Below are 24,597 nucleotides of genomic sequence, written 5' to 3' on the forward strand. Positions count from 1 at the left end.
CTTCAGATGTAGAATGATGATTTATAAAGTCATGTATAATGTCATACATTATAGAGTATAAACACTGGAGAGTAATGTAGAAGTCAGTTGTTTATTATCAAAAATATTAGAATGTCTGTGTAAGGAGGATTGATTGACAAAGAAATGATAGGTTAATAGAGATGTAGTAGCAAGGTGAGTATGTATGTGAGTGCTGAAAGGGGGGGGGGGGGGGTGCTGGAATGGTTTAGACATATGTAGAGGATGAGTTAGGAAATGGTGATGATGGGATATACATGTCAGAAGTTGAGAGATCTAGGAAAAGAGGAAAACCAAGGAAGAGGTGGAAGGATGGAGTTAAAGATACTTAGAAGGCTTAAGGGCCAAACATGTAGGAGGATATTTTTTTCTTTTATGTTGAAGGCTCCAGTTGTGGACAAGAGTTCATGTCAAGGCTGGAGCTTAATTGAAATATAGAGAGAATTATGAAACGAAACGAAAAGACAAGAGAAAGTATTTATGAATTTTTGAGAAAGTGAAAGACCTGTCTTTTGAAATGTGCTTGGTCATAGTTATTAGGAAAAACATGAGAATGTAGAGAGTTCCAGAGCTTCGTGTTAGGTAGCAACTTGCCGAGTATTTCATAGTCTAGCTAGTGGTGGGGGCACACAAGCAGCCAGCTCTTGGGAGCAAAACCAAAGTAATACCTTTAGAAGAGGGAAAGTGAACCAACATTTCAGCATAGGGCAAGGGGGTCAAGTTTAGAAGTTATCCTGGGACAGTTTATGTCAGACCGCTTTTAACTCGAACTCTGTCAAGTAAAGATACTGAGCTAGAACCACCCTAGATGTGAGAGCACATTGGAGTGATGTGTTTTGCAGGGAACAACATATCAGTGAATTGAACTACAGCACAAGAATCAGATTGGGGAAATCACTGGAAGGTCTGTAGGATTTAATTATTGATAGGGGGCTGTGGTTTTGATGCATTATATATGACAACTAGAGAATAGACATGAGTAATTGAGGCCTTTTCTTTGTGTGTTTCTGGTGGTACCTTGCTAATGAGGGAAACACCTGGACTCTTCATTGAAGTTCCCCAAAACGCTCTTCTTTCTCTAACTATCTTCATTCTCTTCCGACACAGCCTTCCATTGCCTCAAGCAAACACCACATTAGTTAAAAAAATGAGGAATTACACAGTTGGAACAATGGCTCAACCAGATCAGAATGTACGTATCTCCAGAGAAGTCTTTAATTGCTCTTTTAACTCAAACAGACATGAATCCAGCTCACACCCTCCAAGAACCTTAATTAAACAGGTGCTTCCATTGAACAAAGTGATAACCATTTTAGGCATCACATACGACACACACGACATTCAATCCCCACACCAGTAACAGCAACACAGGAACACCACACAGACTAACTGCTCTCAGATTTAGACAAGAAAAAGAATCCCTCAGGATCTTATAAAGACAATTGTTCTGTTCCACTCAAAACTATGCCTCATTTTGATATGATGGTTGTGGTAATTATCATGGTTTCTGTTTAATAGATTGGCTGTTGAGAAAAGTCTTAATGGAGGTTATGAGCTAGTTGAAGTACTGTATATTTGGTTTATAAACTGATACTTTAGGGTGTAGATAGAAAATTATTCATGTGCACTGTTTGTTGTGAATTGACCAGTATGAGTATGAATCCTGCGAGTTATGTATCATTTTTTTCAGTCATGTGATGTCCAATGGCTCTTTTTACATTCTTATTGAATTTTAGATGTTATTTCCTTTTTCATGATTTGTTTTATATTACCTGTTTAGACTTGCTTATTCCAGACTGCCCATCTATGACTGAGGAAAGAAAATATGTTATATAGAATTACATTAAGTTAATGTTTTCTTTCGGAATTTTACAACTTAGTCTTCTTTGCTAGACGAGCAGATATAGTCAGTCGGGGGTTTTCCGGCTACAACACCCGCCAGTCCTTAGCACTCTTGCCACATCTGGCTACAGATCTTAAAGATGCTGTAGGAGCTACAATATTCCTTGGAGCTAATGATGCAAGTGACATTGCAAATACTCAGCAGACTGTACCTCTGCAAGAGTATGTTCAGAATCTTAAGGATATTGTTGTATATTTTCAGGTATGTAACTGAGAAAGTATCTTATATACATGAACTTATATATGCTTTTTTGTGATAGATTATTACTGTATCTGTAGGTTGTTTGTGAAGGGGCCAAGTGCATGACATTCATATCGTAAAATGGTCTGCAGCAATCTCTTAAAAGGGAGTATGTGTTTTCTTTGCACACTGGATATTGACACAACTTTACAAAAATATTAGTATCTTATTCCAGTATATGTAAAACACCATTATATGAATTAGGACTTGAGTGTAACTTGGAAGTAGAAACAATATTTGTTGAGCCAATTGTATGCAATGATATCATTTTTGACAGCTGAGCAAGATGTAAGATGTGGTTGCAGTAATAGGATTATTTTGACTGGTGCAGTGAAAGCATCACTCACAAGCTGGCTGATTCTACACTTGGATGACAGAGTAGTTCTTGCTACTTTTTTATTTAAAACCAATTTCCATTGTAACAACCTCTTGTCTATCATATAAAATCTAATTTTAGTACAGTATTGTTAGCCATTGATTTACGTAAAGTCATCTCTGATGAACCTCTGTGTTGTAGCGGTTAGTGTTCCTGAATATGACACATTCATGGGCTCCCAAGTGTTAAGTGCATGTTTAAATTCTGCTTGTAACAATTGATCCACAGTCCACAGTCAACCTAGTTGTTCATCCACCCCAAGGAATTGGTTGATATAATGGATAATGGGTACCAAGCTCATCCTAGGATATATATATATTTATTATTTATATTTACACTTTGTCACTGTCTCGTGCTTAGCGAGGTAGCACAAGGAAACAGACAAAAGAATGGCCCAACCCACCCACATACACGTCCACACACACACACATACATACCTATACATATATATATGTGTATATATATATATATATATAATATATATGGATTTGTATGTATATATGGATTTGTATGTAGCATTTATGGACCTGGAGAAGGCATATGATAGAGTTGATAGAGATGCTCTGTGGAAGGTATTAAGAATATATGGTGTGGGAGGCAAGTTGTTAGAAGCAGTGAAAGTTTTTATCGAGGATGTAAGGCATGTGTACGTGTAGGAAGAGAGGAAAGTGATTGGTTCTCAGTGAATGTAGGTTTGCGGCAGGGGTGTGTGATGTCTCCATGGTTGTTTAATTTGTTTATGGATGGGGTTGTTAGGGAGGTAAATGCAAGAGTCCTGGAAAGAGGGGCAAGTATGAAGTCTGTTGGGGATGAGAGAGCTTGGGAAGTGAGTCAGTTGTTGTTCGCTGATGATACAGCGCTGGTGGCTGATTCATGTGAGAAACTGCAGAAGCTGGTGACTGAGTTTGGTAAAGTGTGTGGAAGAAGAAAGTTAAGAGTAAATGTGAATAAGAGCAAGGTTATTAGGTACAGTAGGGTTGAGGGTCAAGTCAATTGGGAGGTGAGTTTGAATGGAGAAAAACTGGAGGAAGTGAAGTGTTTTAGATATCTGGGAGTGGATCTGTCAGCGGATGGAACCATGGAAGCGGAAGTGGATCATAGGGTGGGGGAGGGGGCGAAAATTTTGGGAGCCTTGAAAAATGTGTGGAAGTCGAGAACATTATCTCGGAAAGCAAAAATGGGTATGTTTGAAGGAATAGTGGTTCCAACAATGTTGTATGGTTGCGAGGCGTGGGCTATGGATAGAGTTGTGTGCAGGAGGATGGATGTGCTGGAAATGAGATGTTTGAGGACAATGTGTGGTGTGAGGTGGTTTGATCGAGTAAGTAACGTAAGGGTAAGAGAGATGTGTGGAAATAAAAAGAGCGTGGTTGAGAGAGCAGAAGAGGGTGTTTTGAAATGGTTTGGGCACATGGAGAGAATGAGTGAGGAAAGATTGACCAAGAGGATATATGTGTCGGAGGTGGAGGGAACGAGGAGAAGAGGGAGACCAAATTGGAGGTGGAAAGATGGAGTGAAAAAGATTTTGTGTGATCGGGGCCTGAACATGCAGGAGGGTGAAAGGAGGGCAAGGAATAGAGTGAATTGGAGCCATGTGGTATACAGGGGTTGACGTGCTGTCAGTGGATTGAATCAAGGCATGTGAAGCGTCTGGGGTAAACCATGGAAAGCTGTGTAGGTATGTATATTTGCGTGTGTGGACGTGTGTATGTACATGTGTATGGGGGGGGGGTTGGGCCATTTCTTTCGTCTGTTTCCTTGCGCTACCTCGCAAACGCGGGAGACAGCGACAAAGTATAAAAAAAAAAAAAAAAAAAAATATATATATATATATATATATATATATATATATATATATATATATATATATATATATATATATATATATGTTTGAAGGAATAGTGGTTCCAACAATGTCGTATGGTTGCGAGGCGTGGGCTATGGATAGAGTTGTGCGCAGAAGGATGGATGTGCTGGAAATGAGATGTTTGAGGACAGTGTGTGGTGTGAGGTGGTTTGATGGAGTAAGTAATATAAGGGTAAGAGAGATGTGTGGAAATAAAAAGAGCATGGTTGAGAGAGCAGAAGAGGGTGTTTTGAAATGGTTTGGGCACATGGAGAGAATGAGTGAGGAAAGATTGACCAAGAGGATATATGTGTCGGAGGTAGAGGGAACGAGGAGAAGTGGGAGACCAAATTGGAGGTGGAAAGATGGAGTGAAAAAGATTTTGTGTGATCGGGGCCTGAACATGCAGGAGGGTGAAAGGAGGGCAAGGAATAGAGTAAATTGGATCGATGTGGTATACCAGGGTTGACGTGCTGTCAGTGGATTGAATCAGGGCATGTGAAGCGTCTGGGGTAAACCATGGAAAGCTGTGTAGGTATGTATATTTGCGTGTGTGGACGTATGTATATACATGTGTATGGGAGTGGGTTGGGCCATTTCTTTCGTCTGTTTCCTTGCGCTACCTTGCAAACGCGGGAGACAGCGACAAAGCAAAAAAATATATATATATATATATATATATATATATATATATATATATATATATATATATATAACTGGAGGAAGTGAAGTGTTTTAGATATCTGGGAGTGGATCTGGCAGCGGATGGAACCATGGAAGCGGAAGTGGATCATAGGGTGGGGGAGGGGGCGAAAATTCTGGGGGCCTTGAAAAATGTGTGGAAGTCGAGAACATTATCTCGGAAAGCAAAAATGGGTATGTTTGAAGGAATAGTGGTTCCAACAATGTTGTATGGTTGCGAGGCGTGGGCTATGGATAGAGTTGTGCGCAGGAGGATGGATGTGCTGGAAATGAGATGTTTGAGGACAATGTGTGGTGTGAGGTGGTTTGATCGAGTGAGTAACGTAAGGGTAAGAGAGATGTGTGGAAATAAAAAGAGCGTGGTTGAGAGAGCAGAAGAGGGTGTTTTGAAGTGGTTTGGGCACATGGAGAGAATGAGTGAGGGGAGACTGACCAAGAGGATATATGTGTCGGAGGTGGAGGGAACGAGGAGAAGAGGGAGACCAAATTGGAGGTGGAAAGATGGAGTGAAAAAGATTTTGTGTGATCGGGGCCTGAACATGCAGGAGGGTGAAAGGAGGGCAGGGAATAGAGTGAATTGGAGCGATGTGGTATGCCGGGGTTGACGTGCTGTCGGTGGATTGAATCAGGGCATGTGAAGCGTCTGGGGTAAACCATGGAAAGCTGTGTAGGTATGTATATTTACGTGTGTGGACGTATGTATATACATGTGTATGGGGGGAGGTTGGGCCATTTCTTTCATCTGTTTCCTTGCGCTACCTCGCAAACGCGGGAGACAGCGACAAAGTATAATAAAAAAAAAATAATATATATATATATATATATATATATATATATATATATATATGGATTGCGCAAAAGATGCTTGTGGCATGAGAAGAGTGGGAGGTGGGTTGATTAGAAAGGGTAGTGAGTGGTGGGATGAAGAAGTAAGAGTATTAGTGAAAGAGAAGAGAGAGGCATTTGGACGATTTTTGCAGGGAAAAAATGCAATTGAGTGGGAGATGTATAAAAGAAAGAGACAGGAGGTCAAGAGAAAGGTGCAAGAGGTGAAAAAATGGGCAAATGAGAGTTGGGGTGAGAGAGTATCATTAAATTTTAGGGAGAATAAAAAGATGTTCTGGAAGGAGGTAAATAAAGTGCGTAAGACGAGGGAGCAAATGGGAACTTCAGTGAAGGGCGCAAATGGGGAGGTGATAACAAGTAGTGGTGATGTGAGAAGGAGATGGAGTGAGTATTTTGAAGGTTTGTTGAATGTGTTTGATGATAGAGTGGCAGATATAGGGTGTTTTGGTCGAGGTGGTGTGCAAAGTGAGAGGGTTAGGGAAAATGATTTGGTAAACAGAGAAGAGGTAGTAACAGCTTTGCGGAAGATGAAAGCCGGCAAGGCAGTAGGTTTGGATGGTATTGCAGTGGAATTTATTAAAAAAGGGGGTGACTGTATTGTTGACTGGTTGGTAAGGTTATTTAATGTATGTATGACTCATGGTGAGGTGCCTGAGGATTGGCGGAATGTGTGCATAGTGCCATTGTACAAAGGCAAAGGGGATAAGAGTGAGTGCTCAAATTACAGAGGTATAAGTTTGTTGAGTATTCCTGGTAAATTATATGGGAGGGTATTGATTGAGAGGGTGAAGGCATGTACAGAGCATCAGATTGGGGAAGAGCAGTGTGGTTTCAGAAGTGGTAGAGGATGTGTGGATCAGGAGTTTGCTTTGAAGAATGTATGTGAGAAATACTTAGAAAAGCAAATGGATTTGTATGTAGCATTTATGGATCTGGAGAAGGCATATGATAGAGTTGATAGAGATGCTCTGTGGAAGGTATTAAGAATATTTGGTGTGGGAGGCAAGTTGTTAGAAGCAGTGAAAAGTTTTTATCGAGGATGTAAGGCATGTGTACGTGTAGGAAGAGAGGAAAGTGATTGGTTCTCAGTGAATGTAGGTTTGCGGCAGGGGTGTGTGATGTCTCCATGGTTGTTTAATTTGTTTATGGATGGGGTTGTTAGGGAGGTGAATGCAAGAGTTTTGGAAAGAGGAGCAAGTATGAAGTCTGTTGGGGATGAGAGAGCTTGGGAAGTGAGTCAGTTGTTGTTCGCTGATGATACAGCGCTGGTGGATGATTCATGTGAGAAACTGCAGAAGCTGGTGACTGAGTTTGGTAAAGTGTGTGGAAGAAGAAAGTTAAGAGTAAATGTGAATAAGAGCAAGGTTATTAGGTACAGTAAGGTTGAGGGTCAAGTCAATTGGGAGGTGAGTCTGAATGGAGAAAAACTGGAGGAAGTAAAGTGTTTTAGATATCTGGGAGTGGATCTGGCAGAGGATGGAACCATGGAAGCGGAAGTGGATCATAGGGTGGGGGAGGGGGCGAAAATTCTGGGAGCCTTGAAGAATGTGTGGAAGTCGAGAACATTATCTCGGAAAGCAAAAATGGGTATGTTTGAAGGAATAGTGGTTCCAACAATGTTGTATGGTTGCAAGGCGTGGGCTATGGATAGAGTTGTGCGCAGGAGGATGGATGTGCTGGAAATGAGATGTTTGTGGACAATGTGTGGTGTGAGGTGGTTTGATCGAGTAAGTAACTTAAGGGTAAGAGGATGTGTGGAAATAAAAAGAGCGTGGTTGAGAGAGCAGAAGAGGGTGTTTTGAAATGGTTTGGGCACATGGAGAGAATGAGTGAGGAAAGATTGACCAAGAGGATATATGTGTCGGAGGTGGAGGGAACGAGGAGAAGAGGGAGACCAAATTGGAGGTGGAAGGACGGAGTGAAAAAAGATTTTGTGTGATCGGGGCCTGAACATGCAGGAGGGTGAAAGGAGGGCAAGGAATAGAGTGAATTGGAGCGATGTGGTATGCCGGGGTTGATGTGCTGTCAGTGGATTGAATCAAGGCATGTGAAGCGTCTGGGGTAAACCATGGAAAGCTGTGTAGGTATGTATATTTGCGTGTGTGGACGTATGTATATACATGTGTATGGGGGTGGGTTGGGCCATTTCTTTCGTCTGTTTCCTTGCGCTACCTCGCAAACACGGGAGACAGCGACAGAGAAAATATATATATATATATATATATATATATATATATATATATATATATATATATATATATATATATGTGTGTGTGTGTGATGTCTCCATGGTTGTTTAATTTGTTTATGGATGGGGTTGTTAGGGAGGTGAATGCAAGAGTTTTGGAAAGAGGGGCAAGTATGAACTCTGTTGGGGGTGAGAGAGCTTGGGAAGTGAGTCAGTTGTTGTTCGCTGATGATACAGCGCTGGTGGCTGATTCATGTGAGAAACTGCAGAAGCTGGTGACTGAGTTTGGTAAAGTGTGTCAAAGAAGAAAGTTAAGAGTAAATGTGAATAAGAGCAAGGTTATTAGGTACAGTAGGGTTGAGGGTCAAGTCAATTGGGAGGTAAGTTTGAATGGAGAAAAACTGGAGGAAGTAAAGTGTTTTAGATATCTGGGAGTGGATCTGGCAGCGGATGGAACCATGGAAGCGGAAGTGGATCATAGGGTGGGGGAGGGGGCGAAAATCCTGGGAGCCTTGAAGAATGTGTGGAAGTCGAGAACATTATATCGGAAAGCAAAAATGGGTATGTTTGAAGGAATAGTGGTTCGAACAATGTTGTATGGTTGCGAGGCGTGGGCTATGGATAGAGTTGTGCGCAGAAGGATGGATGTGCTGGAAATGAGATGTTTGAGGACAATGTGTGGTGTGAGGTGGTTTGATCGAGTAAGTAACGTAAGGGTAAGAGAGATGTGTGGAAATAAAAAGAGCATGGTTGAGAGAGCAGAAGAGGGTGTTTTGAAATGGTTTGGGCACATGGAGAGAATGAGTGAGGAAAGATTGACCAAGAGGATATATGTGTCGGAGGTGGAGGGAACGAGGAGAAGTGGGAGACCAAATTGGAGGTGGAAAGATGGAGTGAAAAAGATTTTGTGTGATCGGGGCCTGAACATGCAGGAGGGTGAAAGGCGGGCAAGGAATAGAGTGAATTGGATCGACGTGGTATACCGGGGTTGACGTGCTGTCAGTGGATTGAATCAGGGCATGTGAAGCGTCTGGGGTAAACCATGGAAAGCTGTGTAGGTATGTATATTTGCGTGTGTGGACGTATGTATATACATGTGTATGGGGGTGGGTTGGGCCATTTCTTTCGTCTGTTTCCTTGCGCTACCTCGCAAACGCGGGAGACAGCGACAAAGCAAAAAAAAAAAAAATATATATATATATATATATATATATATACACACACATACATAGACATATACATATATACACATGTACATAATTCATACTTGCTGCCTTTATTCATTCCCTTCGCCACCCTGCCACACATAAAATGACAACCCCCTCCTCCAGCAAGCACACGAGGTAGTGCTAGGAAAAGACAACAAAGGCCACATTCATTCACACTCAGTCTCTAGCTGTCAAGTATAATGCACCGAAACCACAGCTCCCTTTCCACATCCTGGCCCCACAAATCTTTCCGTGGTTCACTCCAGACGCTTCACATGCCCTGGTTCAGTCCATTGACACAGGGTTTCCACGCCACCGGGAAAATGGGAAAAACCTGGGAATTTTATTTGAGGTGCTCCCGGCCAGGAAAAGGCCTGGGAAACACGTAAAATTGAAAATGTCCGGGAAAAACCCTTGAAACGGAAGTTTGGAAAAGGTTACTTCCCTTGGGCCTCATTCGTCCCTCGCTTTCGTACCCTGAATATACTTTAATGCTATATTGCGGCTTTTTTGTGGGGCGAGTTTTATGGTATGAATCGAACTGAAATCGTGGTCTCGATAGCGCTTGCTCACATCTGTTATGGAGTAATGAAAGCAATGGTTAATAATGATCGTGATGGCCAATTTTTTGAAAAAATGTGCTTCGCATTTGCCAAGTCAACTCTTATTGACTCAGATTGGGTTAAAGTCTTTTTTCCCAATGCAATATCGTTAAATACAAATACGTTCAAAGATTGCGAAATTTTTTATAAATATCGCATGTTTACTTTCAAAGCGTTTAGTTAGCATTGAATTGGAACCAAGAACTTTAACAAGAGAGACACAGTTTTCAGAGGAAGTTACGGATGAATGTTGCAAGGAAATAGCTAACGCTAAAATTATTGAATCTTTAAAAATTGAAAGGGCTTTTTATTTGAGTCCAAAACAAGTTGGTCATCTTGTGGCTTATGAAGCATTGAAAGCCAGCCTCATACAGAAAGCTCTTGATAATCCTGTCAGTAAAAGTGAAGTCCTAAATCATTAGAACTGACATGGTGACTAAGTTATAAATGTGTTCAATAGAACAAACACAAACCAATGATTAGTGTTATCCTGATTGTTTGGCCATTGAAGTCCATTTAAGATTAAGTGGGCTGAAAACCCTGTAGAAAATATCCTGGAAAACATTTACAGATCCTGGAAATATCCTGGAAAAAGCCTTGAATTTTATGTCAGTAAAAGAGTGGGAACCCTGATTGACAGCATGTAGACCCTGATATACCACATTGTTCCAATTCACTCTATTCCTTGCATGCTTTTCACCCTCCTGCATGTTCAGGCCCCTGTCGCTCAAAATCTTTTTCACTCCATCCTTCCACCTCCAATTTGGTCTCCAACTTCTCCTCGTTCCCTCTACCTCTAACACATATATCCTCTTTGTCAGTCTTTCCTCATTCATTCTCTCCATGTGACCAAACCATTTTAAAACACCCTCTTCTCCTCTCTCAACCACACTCTTTTTATTACCATACATCTCTCTTACCTATCTCTTGACCTCCTGCATCTTTCTTTTATACATCTCCTAGTCATTTGCACTATTTCCCTGCAAATGTCGTCCAAATGCCTCTCTCTTCTCTTTCACTAATATTCTTACTTCTTCATCCCACCACTCACTACCCTTTCTAATCTGCCTACCTCCCATGCTTCTCATGCCACAAGCATCTTTTGCGCAAGCCATCACTGCTTCCCTAAATACATCCCATTCCTCCTCCACTCCTCTTACATCCTTTACTCTCACCTTTTTCCATTCTGCACTCATTTTCTCCTGGTACTTCCTCACACAAGTCTCCTTCCCAAGCTCACTTACTCTCACCACTCTCTTCACCCCAACATTCTCTATTCTTTTCTGAAAACCTCTACAAATCTTCACCTTCGCCTCCACAAGTTAATGATCAGACATCCCTCCAGTTGCATCTCTCAGCACATTAACATCCAAGTTTCTCTTTCGTGCACCTATCAATTAACTCATAATCCAACAACGCTTTCTGGCCATCTCTCCTACTTACATACGTATACTTATGTATATTTCTGTTTTTAAACCAGGTATTCCCAGTCATCAGTCCTTTTTCAGCACACAAATCCACAAGCTCTTCACCATTTCCATTTACAACGCTGAACACCCCATGTTCACTAATTATTCCCTCAACTGCCACATTACTCACCTTTGCATTCAAATCACCCATCACTATAACCCAGTCTCGTGCATCAAAACCACTAACACACTCACTCAGCTGCTCCCAAAACACTTGCCTCTCATGATCTTTCTTCTCATGCCCAGGTGCATATGACCAATAATCACCCATCTCTCTCCATCCACTTTCAGTTTTACCCATATCAGTTTAGAGTTTACTTTCTTACACTCTATCACATACTCCCACAACTCCTGTTTCAGGAGTAGTGCTACTCCTTCCTTTGCTCTTGTCCTGTCACCAACCCCTGACTTTACTTCCAAAACATTCCCAAACCACTCTTCACCTTTACCCTTGAGATTCGTTTCACTCAGAGCCAAAACATCCAGGTCCCTTTCCTCAAACATACTACCTATCTCTCCTTTTTTCTCCTCTTGATTACATCCACTTACATTCAGACACCCCAGCCTGAGCCTTTGAGGGGGATGAACACTCCCCACATGACTCCTGTTTCCTCTTTTAGAAATTTGAGTACAAGGAGGGGAGGTTTTCCAGCCCCCCACTTCTGCCATGATGTATCTTATTTAACCAGGGAATACCACATATCCTCATAATATTTTACCGTACAATATTTGTACTTTTGCTTCAAATAACAATTTCTGTGTTTTTTGATACATCTTCGCTCACATCTGAAAATGAAATATGCCTGTATTACTTAAATTGGACCTGTAATCATTCTTCTGGCTGAGCCCACTATAGATTCGTATTCTGTTAGAAAATCGTGTCATAATGGAGTATACTTTGATTTGTAAGACAATAACAACTCATATGTATATAGAATTACTATAGCTTACATGTTGCTTAAAGAGGGTTTATTTAGACTACACTTAGAAGAAATCATCCAAATCCTATTTAGATTGCTTGAGTTAGATTTTTTAAAACTAGCTTGGTGAGCCAGCACTTCAGTGCTTGTGAAGTTGCATTCCTGCAACCCAGGTAGACTTTTCTTTCTGCCTCACTAACATGTGGAATACTGGCATTCTGTCCACAAACATACAATCTCTCCTTGTCATTTGTATCACTTTACAATACTTAACTCATGCAGCTTATTCTTCATAACTATATTTTCGTGTGAATAGCACTATGTGTTAACCCTGTCTTTTGGCAAAACGGTAGGAGCAGTAGATAGTAATAGTTGGTAGAAACTTTTAGGCAGGAGCATTAGGTAGCAATAGTAGTTAGGAGCATTGGATGGAAGTATTCATTAAGAACATGGGGTTGGAGCCTCTGTAAACACTGCACTAGACTTGCTCTCTGCCAGTGGCCTATTAAGGGTGATGCAATTAAGGCTAAGAAGTGACTGGAGTCCTTTATTTATAGAGACTGTTGCCATAGCCATGCCCTTGAGGAAGTTCCAGGTGGAACAGGGGTCAGAGATATAGATAGATAGATAGATAGATAGAAAACTAACAAATTTTGTTTGAGATATTGGTGTGTTGCATAGAGCAATGTTGTTATTCTCCCATTAGCAGACAAGTAAAGAACACTCTTGAGTATTGCTTAGCATCCTGATATTTGTAGCTATGTAGTGTATTGATTGGGGAAATTTTTGCTTAAATTATTTGAATGATTAAGGGTTAATTGAACTGTGTACCATGTAACCAATATTTGTTTTGATCTTGCTAAGCAAATGACTAGGTTGGTCTTTGTTTGGGAATAATGGTGGAATGTCACGAGTAAGTTGTGCCATTAAGGGTTATCACATTTGCATTTTTTAACCCCGTCGTATTAGATTTTTGCCATGGTTGGTGGATTAAGGTTGTGTGTGGCTACAACCCTGCTTTAATACAAACAAAAACTAATTGTCCTCTCTGATACTTTTAATTTGCACCTCGAGAAGTATAAAAGTTTCTGAACATTCTCCATGAGATCACATTGTCTAAGAAGCATGTATGTTACGTTACATATATGATTTGCCATCAGTGAATCATGTTTCAGTCACTTTAGCACCAATTTAGAATTACACCCATACCTTGATTAGTGCCCAGGTTGCATTCCTGGTCACCAAGCATTAAACAAGGCAATTATAACGTCATGCTAATGGAGATGCATACCCACATCATCATTGCTCTCTTATAAGTTACATATGAAGGCTTCTTTAGGATACTAGTAATAGCACAAATGATGATTGTGCACACATGGTGAATGTTTTATATGAGTTTTCAAAAAATATCAGTAATTACAGGGTTAAGACAAAAGTACAGATGATACATTTCCTCAAATACCTACCCACATTATCAACATCATCACCCGTCCATGTTTTACCAGACATTATAGGCCTTTTGCACATGGAAAAGTAGGGAAAAATTATGATGAATCAATCAAACATATTGCATTAAATGTGGCCTGTGAGAGAGTGCTCAAAACTGACAGCCCTTGTAGTTCATTTTGTTATTAAAGGAAATTTATACAGTACCAGGTGTTTTATATGGCAAATTGAAAATATTAACCTGATTTATTTATTCAAATTTTCAACAGCCATGGTGTCCTTTGATGATAAAAGGCTGGTAAATGAAGATGGTATTTTAAGGATTTAGTTGTAGTTCATAATCATGGCAAAGTAAAATAGTGTGACTCTGCTCCCACAACCATTGCGAAAATGTTTCGGTCTGTATTCCAGTAGATGCAGATCTAGTGTTTACTCTGCATGCCCTACCATTTACAGATTGGGGTTTGCAAGCCAGAGTTACTTTATCTGATTCAGTATGATATTCGTTTTTTTTTTTTTTTTTTTATACTTTGTCGCTGTCTCCCGCGTTTGCGAGGTAGCGCAAGGAAACAGACGAAAGAAATGGCCCAACCCCCCCCATACATATGTATATACATACGTCCACACACGCAAATATACATACCTACACAGCTTTCCATGGTTTACCCCAGACGCTTCACATGCCTTGATTCAATCCACTGACAGCACATCAACCCCGGTATAACACATCGCTCCAATTCACTCTATTCCTTGCCCTCCGTTCACCCTCCTGCATGTTCAGGCCCCGATCATACAAAATCTTTTTCACTCCATCTTTCCACCTCCAATTTGGTCTCCCTCTTCTCCTTGTTCCCTCCACCTCCGACACATATATCCTCTTGGTCAATCTTTCCTCACTCATCCTCTCCATGTGCCCAAACCACTTCAAAACACCCTCTTCTGCTCTCTCAACCACGCTCTTTTTATCTCCACACATCTCTCTTACTCTTACGTTACTCACTCGATCAAACCACCTCACACCACACATTGTCCTCAAACATCTCATTTCCAGCACATCCATCCTCCTGCGCACAACTCTATCCATAGCCCACGCCTCGCAACCATACAACATTGTTGGAACCACTATTCCTTCAAACATACCCATTTTTGCTTTCCGAGATAATGTTCTCGACTTCCACACATTCTTCAAGGCCCCCAGAATTTTCGCCCCCTCCCCCACCCTATGATCCACTTCCGCTTCCATGGTTCCATCCGCTGCCAGATCCACTCCCAGATATCTAAAACACTTCACTTCCTCCAGTTTTTCTCCATTCAAACTCACCTCCCAATTGACTTGACCCTCAACCCTACTGTACCTAATAACCTTGCTCTTATTCACATTTACTCTTAACTTTCTTCTTCCACACACTTTACCAAACTCAGTCACCAGCTTCTGCAGTTTCACACATGAATCAGCCACCAGCGCTGTGTCATCAGCGAACAACAACTGACTCACTTCCCAAGCTCTCTCATCCCCAACAGACTTCATACTTGCCCCTCTTTCCAAAACTCTTGCATTTACCTCCCTAACAACCCCATCCATAAACAAATTAAACAACCATGGAGACATCACACACCCCTGCGGCAAACCTACATTCACTGAGAACCAATCACTTTCCTCTCTTCCTACACGTACACATGCCTTACATCCTCGATAAAAACTTTTCACTGCTTCTAACAACTTTCCTCCCACACCATATATTCTTAATACCTTCCACAGTGCATCTCTATCAACTCTATCATATGCCTTCTCCAGATCCATAAATGCTACATACAAATCCATTTGCTTTTCTAAGTATTTCTCACATACATTCTTCAAAGCAAACACCTGATCCACACATCCTCTACCACTTCTGAAACCACACTGCTCTTCCCCAATCTGATGCTCTGTACATGCCTTCACCCTCTCAATCAATACCCTCCCATATAATTTACCAGGAATACTCAACAAACTTATACCTCTGTAATTTGAGCACTCACTCTTATCCCCTTTGCCTTTGTACAATGGCACTATGCACGCATTCCGCCAATCCTCAGGCACCTCACCATGAGTCATACATACATTAAATAACCTTGCCAACCAGTCAACAATACAGTCACCCCCTTTTTTAATAAATTCCACTGCAATACCATCCAAACCTGCTGCCTTGCCGGCTTTCATCTTCCGCAAAGCTTTCACTACCTCTTCTCTGTTTACCAAATCATTTTCCCTAACCCTCTCACTTTGCACACCACCTCGACCAAAACACCCTCTATCTGCCACTCTATCATCAAACACATTCAACAAACCTTCGAAATACTCACTCCATCTCCTTCTCACATCACCACTACTTGTTATCACCTCCCCATTTGCGCCCTTCACTGAAGTTCCCATTTGCTCCCTTGTCTTATGCACTTTATTTACCTCCTTCCAGAACATCTTTTTATTCTCCCTAAAATTTAATGATACTCTCTCACCCCAACTCTCATTTGCCCTTTTTTTCACCTCTTTCACCTTTCTCTTGACCTCCTGTCTCTTTCTTTTATACATCTCCCACTCAATTTCATTTTTTCCCTGCAAAAATCGTCCAAATGCCTCTCTCTTCTCTTTCACTAATACTCTTACTTCTTCATCCCACCACTCACTACCCTTTCTAATCAACCCACCTCCCACTCTTCTCATGCCACAAGCATCTTTTGCGCAATCCATCACTGATTCCCTAAATACATCCCATTCCTCCCCCACTCCCCTTACTTCCATTGTTCTCACCTTTTTCCATTCTGTATTCAGTCTCTCCTGGTACTTCCTCACACAGGTCTCCTTCTCAAGCTCACTTACTCTCACCACCTTCTTCACCCCAACATTCACTCTTCTTTTCTGAAAACCCATACAAATCTTCACCTTAGCCTTCACCTTAGATATATTTTTTATCGTTTATTATGTTTCAATTTATTCATTGGAGAATCCAGTCACAGACAAAGTCCAAATTACTTGAAGTATAGATAGGTTAATGGAAGGGAAATAGAAGAGAAAAGGGAAAATATTTATGAATTTAATGGGAAATGAAGAACCTTTATTTCAAAATATGTAAGGTTTTAGTTATTGGGAAGACATGAGAGGTTAGAGAGTTGCAAAGCATCAAGGTGAAGGGAAACACCTAGTTCTCATTAATAAGGTATAATAGAAATACTGAATATAAAGTATCTTACATGGCAATGATAAGGAGTTGGAATGATTCTAGAAAGATTCTAATGCTTTTGGGATATGAATATACCATTCCTAAAGCATAATATCATTGTGAAAGGCATTATGATTTAAATCCTTACAATACCTGAGTAGTTCATTACTTATGGAAAAGAATATTCAAAATGGTGAATTAGAGATTTGAATTGAAAAAAAGCCACATTTGTGACTCTGTACCTTGATTCTCGAGCATTGTTATGTGGAAAGTTGCTGTATAAGCCATTGTATTTGAGGGCCCTTGGTGGTTCAAAACCTATTTTCTTCACTTGTTCAGATTATTAACCTTTTTGTGCCCACAGTGAATGTGTTCACTCATGTATTTTGATGACATTTCCTTTTTTTCTTTCATTTTTCTTGACAGAAAGCTGGAATTGATCCCATTCTCATAAGTCCACCAGCCCTAGATGGTCAGTCTTGGCACAATTCTTGTATGGAAAGTGGTCGTGTTTATTTAAAGGATGAGAAAATTACTGCTACTTATGCACGTGCTTGTTCTGAAGCAGCTGAAGAAATAAAGGTTCCATGTATTGATTTTCATACTGCTATGATCAACCAAGTAAGTACAGTTTTGTTGGAAGTTTATTAGAAAACCCTTGTAAGGATTTTGTAAAAGGTCATTTATTCTTTTTTTTCATATATATTCGACATTTCCCGCGATAGCAAGACAGCGTTTAGAACAGAGGACTAAGCCTTAGAGGGAATATCCTCACTTGGCCTCCCTCTTTTTTCTTCTTTTGGAAAATTAAAAGTGACCTTATTTTGAGTACTGATGTTCTTGGACTCCGCCTGCAAGTGGTAACACCTCAAGCTATAAGTTAGTTTCAACAAGGCTGTGTCATTGTCAGTAATCATTGTCAGTGAGGATTTATTTTTGTTCCAGAGGGCCCTTCCATGTGGAGCTTAGCCTCAAACTGCAGTAATCCCTTAAAAGGTGTTTAAGGGCTACATAATTTTCTAACTGGAGTAGTATAGCTCCATTTGTTTGCATGCCTCATTTTCATATTTCACACTATCCTGTAGAGATTTCTTTGTACAATATGTCTTTATTTTGTTTCTGTGCTATTTTGCATTTTCCCACATTATGAGGTATTGCCAGGAACAGATGAAGAAAGGCCAGATTGATGTTTCTCCAGAATAGTAAGATTTTTAAGATTAAAACATTATTATAGGAGAAGAAGAGGAGTTTTGTTTTCCCCATTGTTGATTCTTGAGCGTTTTTGAATACTGATGTTTTTAGACTCCATCTGCAAGTGGTAACACCACAAGCTATAAGTTACCTTCATCAAGGCACCAAAACCACAACACTCTTTCCATAACTAGGCCCTCACAGACCTTTTCATGGTTTTCACCAGCCACATCACATGCCATTGTTCAATCCATTATTCAGTTCCTAATCACTCAAAATCTTTTTCATTCCATCCTTTCATCTCCAATTTGGTCTCCTTTTCATGTCCCCTCCTCTTCTGACACATATATCCTATTTGTAAACCTCTCCTCACTCATTTTATGACTCTTGTTATTTACACTTATTTTCCTTCTATCCTACCTTGCCTTCTCCCAATTTATGTATGTCAGGCAACACTTAATTCTTTGCATTTGTTACGGCATAGTATTATCGATAAAGATAAGAGCTTGCTGTGTTGTTTAAGCTTTGTTAGTGGAGTGGTCTTTGTTAAGTGTTTCACAGCCTAGAGAAAAAGAGTCAGCTTCTGGGTGAGGATGGTTTACAGAGGAACATGGATCAGAGACAGGGTGTTAAAAAGTGCCTTAATTTAAGTTGCTGAGGTTTGTCAGAGGATTCCATATATGTTTCCTTTATTTACATTTTGTGCCTCAGTCAGTCCCTTATGAAAGTGACTGTTACTCTCACATAAGTGTTGAGAGTTTGACTGGGGTCTGCCAGCAGCTCTTGGAAATTGGTAATCAGTTTTTGGTGTCTAATAATAGCTTAAATAAGGAAGTCTGCATTGATGAAAAACGTTTTATAGGAAACATTATTGACCTTGTTACATACAGGACAAAGCACAGAGATGTCCCTGTCAGATATGAAAGTAATATGAAGCCATCCATGGATTTAATAGTAAATCTCCCCATTAGGGACATTATCTGTAGCCACAGTCTATTGAAACATAAGTGTTGTTGCACATGAACTTCTTATCATTGTACCTCAGCCTCCTGTCTCTGATGGCTGAAATTAACATCTTTAGTATTGGGCCCTCAGTCATTGTGGGGTGTCAGTTTTCTCCCAGAAATCATAAACCTCAACTGCTCATGTTGTTGAATATCTTCCCCTCCATACACAGCAATTGATTTATTGAAAGAGTTTGAGCTTCTTTACCCTTGCCAGATTCTCCACATAGATTGTCATTTCATTAATTGTCACCATTACACTTACAGTAACATTGTGACGTAAGTGTTGAGAGTTTGACTGGGGTCTGCCAGCAGCTCTTGGAAATTGGTAATCAGTTTTTAGTGTCTAATAATAGCTTAAATAAGGAAGTCTGCATTGATGAAAAACGTTTTATAGGAAACATTATTGACCTTGTTACATACAGGACAAAGCACAGAGATGTCCCTGTCAGATATGAAAGTAATATGAAGCCATCCATGGATTTAATAGTAAATCTCCCCATTAGGGACATTATCTGTAGCCACAGTCTATTGAAACATAAGTGTTGTTGCACATGAACTTCTTATCATTGTACCTCAGCCTCCTGTCTCTGATGGCTGAAGTTAACATCTTTAGTATTGGGCCCTCAGTCATTGTGGGGTGTCAGTTTTCTCCCAGAAATCATAAACCTCAACTGCTCATGTTGTTGAATATCTTCCCCTCCATACACAGCAATTAATTTATTGAAAGAGTTTGAGCTTCTTTACCCTTGCCAGATTCTCCACATAGATTGTCATTTCATTAATTGTCACCATTACACTTACAGTAACATTGTAATCTTAAAAAGCAAGGATTTTATGGACAGATTTTAAGTACTGATTATAGCTTTGGTTCATTGGATCTAATAGAGTATCAGGAGATCACTGATTATAGTACAGATCTTTCAGTGTATGTATGGATCATTGTAAAGTGCTGGGAGATTAGAAGAAAGCATGTATAGTGCCTTTGTATAAAGCAAAGGGAACAAAGGTGAGTGTTCAAATTACAAAGGTGTTAGTTTGTTGAATGTTTCAGGTAAGCTGGGTGGTTGAACGTACAGCACACCAGATTGGTCAGGAGTATTGTGGTTTCATGAGTGATAGAGGATGTTTGGATCAGGTATTTGCTTTGAAAAATGTGTGTGAGAAATACCTAGAGAAACAAGGATTTGCATGTGGCATTTATTGATCTGGAGAAAGCAAATTACAGGGTTGATGGAGATGCTTTGTGGAAGTTGCTACTGATATATGGTGTGGGAGTAATGGTATTAAAAGAAGTGAGGATTTTCCCTCAAAAGAGTAAGGCGTTTGTGCGAGTGGATAGAGAGGTGAGTGGATGAAGTTGGGTCTGTAGCAGAAATGTTTGTTGTCACCATGGGTGTTTAATCTGTTTATGGAAAGCATGATGAGGGAGGTTAATAAAAGGTGTTAGAGAGAGGAGCAGGTATGCTGTCTGTTAGGGTTTGGGGGACCTCTGAGGTGAGACAGTTATTGTATTGATGATAAGGCACAAATGGCAGATTGAAATGTGAAACTGCAGAAATTAATGTATGAGTTTGGTAGAGTGTGTGAAAGGAGAAGGTTGAAAGTAAATGTGAAGAGAAGCAAGGTTATTAGGTTTAGCTGTGAAAATAGAGGTTATTAGAGTGTGAGTTTGAATTGAGGGATCTTAGAGGAGGTAGAGTGTTTGAATACCTGGGAGAGGATATGGTAGTAAATGGAACCATGGGAGCCATAAATATCTTTCATTCCATTCTTCCATCTCCAACTTAGTCTACCCCTTCTTTTCCCCTCACTGTTTAACATGCACATTATCTTAGTATGTATCTCATCACTCATCCTCTCCTTATGTCTATTTTAGCACAACCTTTTTAGCTCTTCATGCCACTTATCAAACATCCTCACACCACATATTGTCCGATAACATTTTATTTCCAACATAGCACTCCCTTCCATTTCTGTTTTATCTATGGGCCATGCTTTACATCCATACATCACTGTTAGGACTGCTATATTTTCAAACATACCAATCTTTGCTCTCGCACATAGTGCCTCCTCTTTGTGCATACACCTCAGTGTACCCAAAATCTATGCTTCCACACTCGACCTATGGCTTTCCTCATCTTCCATGATTGCAACTGCTCCATATCCACTCCCAGTTGTCTAAAACAAGCCATTTCCCATGGGTTCTTTACATCTAAACACACGCCATCCAACCTGTCTCTCTCCATTGCAAAACGTAATAACCATATTTTTACTCTCATATACTTGCAACTTACTCCTTACCCACACTTTTCAAGCTCAGAAACCAGTTCCTGCAGTTTCTCACTCGAATCTGCCACCAGATCAAGTTATCAGCAAACAGAAACTGACTCGCCTCCCCCAGACAGCCTGTGGACCTACCCTTGTCTCTAAGTCCCTTGCATTCACCACCACATCTATAAACAGATTAATCAGTTATGGTGATATCACATACTTGCTCAGCAGACCCACCCTAACCTGGAACCACTTAGCCCTCCTCTTTTCTACTCACACAGATGCCATACTCTCCTGACAAAAGCTTATTGATTCTAGTAGCTTTCTTCCTATGCCTTGATTGTACAAAGCATTGCTGTTAACCACATCATACTCTTTCTCCATATCCATATTTACCACATACATGTCCATTTGGTTTTCAAAGTTTTTCTCATACAAATTCTTCAAAGCAAACACATGATCTATACATCTGCTACTACTCATGAAGCCATGTTGTTCCTCTACAGTTTGATTCTCTGTTCATGCACCACCTTCTCAATCACAGCTCTCCATTACAAATTACTAGGTACACTCAAAAAACTTTTTTTTACATATTTTGCTGTTTCCTATGTTAGTGAGGTAATGCCACAAAAAGATGAAGTGGCCTAATTTGCTCACATCTATTCTATATCTTTTATTTTTGATGCACTGAAACCACAGACTCACAACACATACCTCTGTAATTCAGAATTATTTTTTTCCTTTTGCTTTTATTAAGTTGCACTCTACAGGCATCCTGCCAATCCTACGGTACATCATAAGCCATACATACACTGAAAATTGAAACTAAGTAGTCAACAACACTTCCATCACCTTTCTTGAGAAATTCCTCAGTAATCCCATCCACTCCAGTTGCTTTACCACACTTCATATTAGGCATGACATTCACCACTTATATTCTCACCAGACTACTTGTCATAACTCATTGCTTTGCATACCGCCATAATCAAAACACACCACATCAGCCACCCTATCACCTAACACATACAACACAAACTTATATGTTTTTTTTTTTTCTTTGTCGCTGTCTCCCGCGTTTGCGAGGTAGCGCAAGGAAACAGACGAAAGAAATGGCCCAGCCCACCCCCATACACATGTATATACATACACGTCCACACACGCAAATGTACATACCTACACAGCTTTCCATGGTTTACCCCAGACGCTTCACATGCCCTGATTCAATCCACTGACAGCACGTCAACCCCGCTATACCACATCGATCCAATTCACTCTATTCCTTGCCCTCCTTTCACCCTCCTGCATGTTCAGGCCCTGATCACACAAACTCTTTTTCACTCCATCTTTCCACCTCCAATTTGGTCTCCCACTTCTCGTTCCCTCCACCTCCGACACATATATCCTCTTGGTCAATCTTTCCTCACTCATTCTCTCCATGTGCCCAAACCATTTCAAAACACCCTCTTCAGCTCTCTCAACCACGCTCTTTTTATTTCCACACATCTCTCTTACCCTTACGTTACTTACTCGATCAAACCACCTTACACCACACATTGTCCTCAAACATCTCATTTCCAGCGCATCCACCCTCCTGCACACAACTCTATCCATAGCCCACGCCTCGCAACCATACAAAATTGTTGGAACCACTATTCCTTCAAACATACCCATTTTTGCTTTCCGAGATAATGTTCTCGACTTCCACACATTCTTCAAGGCTCCCAGGATTTTCGCCCCCTCCCCCACCCTATGATCCACTTCCGCTTTCATGGTTCCATCCGCTGCCAGATCCACTCCCAGATATCTAAAACACTTTACTTCCTCCAGTTTTTCTCTATTCAAACTTACCTCCCAATTGACTTGACCCTCAACCCTACTGTACCTAATAACCTTGCTCTTATTCAATTTAATCTTAACTTTCTTCTTTCACACACTTTACCAAACTCAGTCACCAGCTTCTGCAGTTTCTCACATGAATCAGCCTAAATGTGTGTGGATGTAACCAAGATGTGAAAAAAGGAGAGATAGGTAGTATGTTTGAGGAAAGGAACCTGGATGTTTTGGCTCTTTGAGTGAAACGAAGCTCAAGGGTAAAGGGGAAGAGTGGTTTGGGAATGTCTGGGGAGTAAAGTCAGGGGTAAGTGAGAGGACAAGAGCAAGGGAAGGAGTAGCAATACTCCTGAAACAGGAGTTGTGGGAGTCTGTGATAGAGTGTAAGAAAGTAAATTCTCGATTAATATGGGTAAAACTGAAAGTTGATGGAGAGAGGTGGGTGATTATTGGTGCATATGCACCTGGGCATGAGAAGAAAGATCATGAGAGGCAAGTGTTTTGGGAGCAGCTAAATGAGTGTGTTAGTGGTTTTGATGCACGAGACCGGGTTATAGTGATGGGTGATTTGAATGCAAAGGTGAGTAATGTGGCAGTTGAGGGAATAATTGGTATACATGGGGTGTTCAGTGTTGTAAATGGAAATGGTGAAGAGCTTGTAGATTTATGTGCTGAAAAAGGACTGATGATTGGGAATACCTGGTTTAAAAAGCGAGATATACATAAGTATACTTATGTAAGTAGGAGAGATGGCCAGAGAGCGTTATTGGATTACGTGTTAATTGACAGGCGTGCGAAAGAGAGACTTTTGGATGTTAATGTGCTGAGAGGTGCAACTGGAGGGATGTCTGATCATTATCTTGTGGAGGCTAAGGTGAAGATTTGTATGGGTTTTCAGAAAAGAAGAGTGAATGTTGGGGTGAAGAGGGTGGTGAGAGTAAGTGAGCTTGAGAAGGAGACCTGTGTGAGGAAGTACCAGGAGAGACTGAGTACAGAATGGAAAAAGGTGAGAACAATGGAAGCAAGGGGAGTGGGGGAGGAATGGGATGTATTTAGGGAATCAGTGATGGATTGCGCAAAAGATGCTTGTGGCATGAGAAGAGTGGGAGGTGGGTTGATTAGAAAGGGTAGTGAGTGGTGGGATGAAGAAGTAAGAGTATTAGTGAAAGAGAAGAGAGAGGCATTTGGACGATTTTTGCAGGGAAAAAATGCAATTGAGTGGGAGATGTATAAAAGAAAGAGACAGGAGGTCAAGAGAAAGGTGCAAGAGGTGAAAAAAAGGGCAAATGAGAGTTGGGGTGAGAGAGTATCATTAAATTTTAGGGAGAATAAAAAGA

The 24,597-nt window shown here is 40.6% G+C and overlaps 1 protein-coding gene across 1 annotated transcript in view; it reads left to right on the top strand.

Annotated features, from left to right (window-relative positions):
• Positions 1-24,597, top strand: part of LOC139751792 (isoamyl acetate-hydrolyzing esterase 1 homolog) — an 81,032-nt gene that overhangs the window by 37,830 nt on the left and 18,605 nt on the right. Inside the window, exons 3-4 of the mRNA XM_071667329.1 lie at positions 1,912-2,122; positions 17,388-17,582. Of these exons, the coding sequence (XP_071523430.1) occupies positions 1,912-2,122; positions 17,388-17,582 (406 nt within the window). The remainder of the gene's footprint in view (positions 1-1,911; positions 2,123-17,387; positions 17,583-24,597) is intronic.

The sequence above is a fragment of the Panulirus ornatus genome, chromosome 12 (assembly GCF_036320965.1).
Source record: "Panulirus ornatus isolate Po-2019 chromosome 12, ASM3632096v1, whole genome shotgun sequence".
Taxonomy (NCBI): domain Eukaryota; kingdom Metazoa; phylum Arthropoda; class Malacostraca; order Decapoda; family Palinuridae; genus Panulirus; species Panulirus ornatus.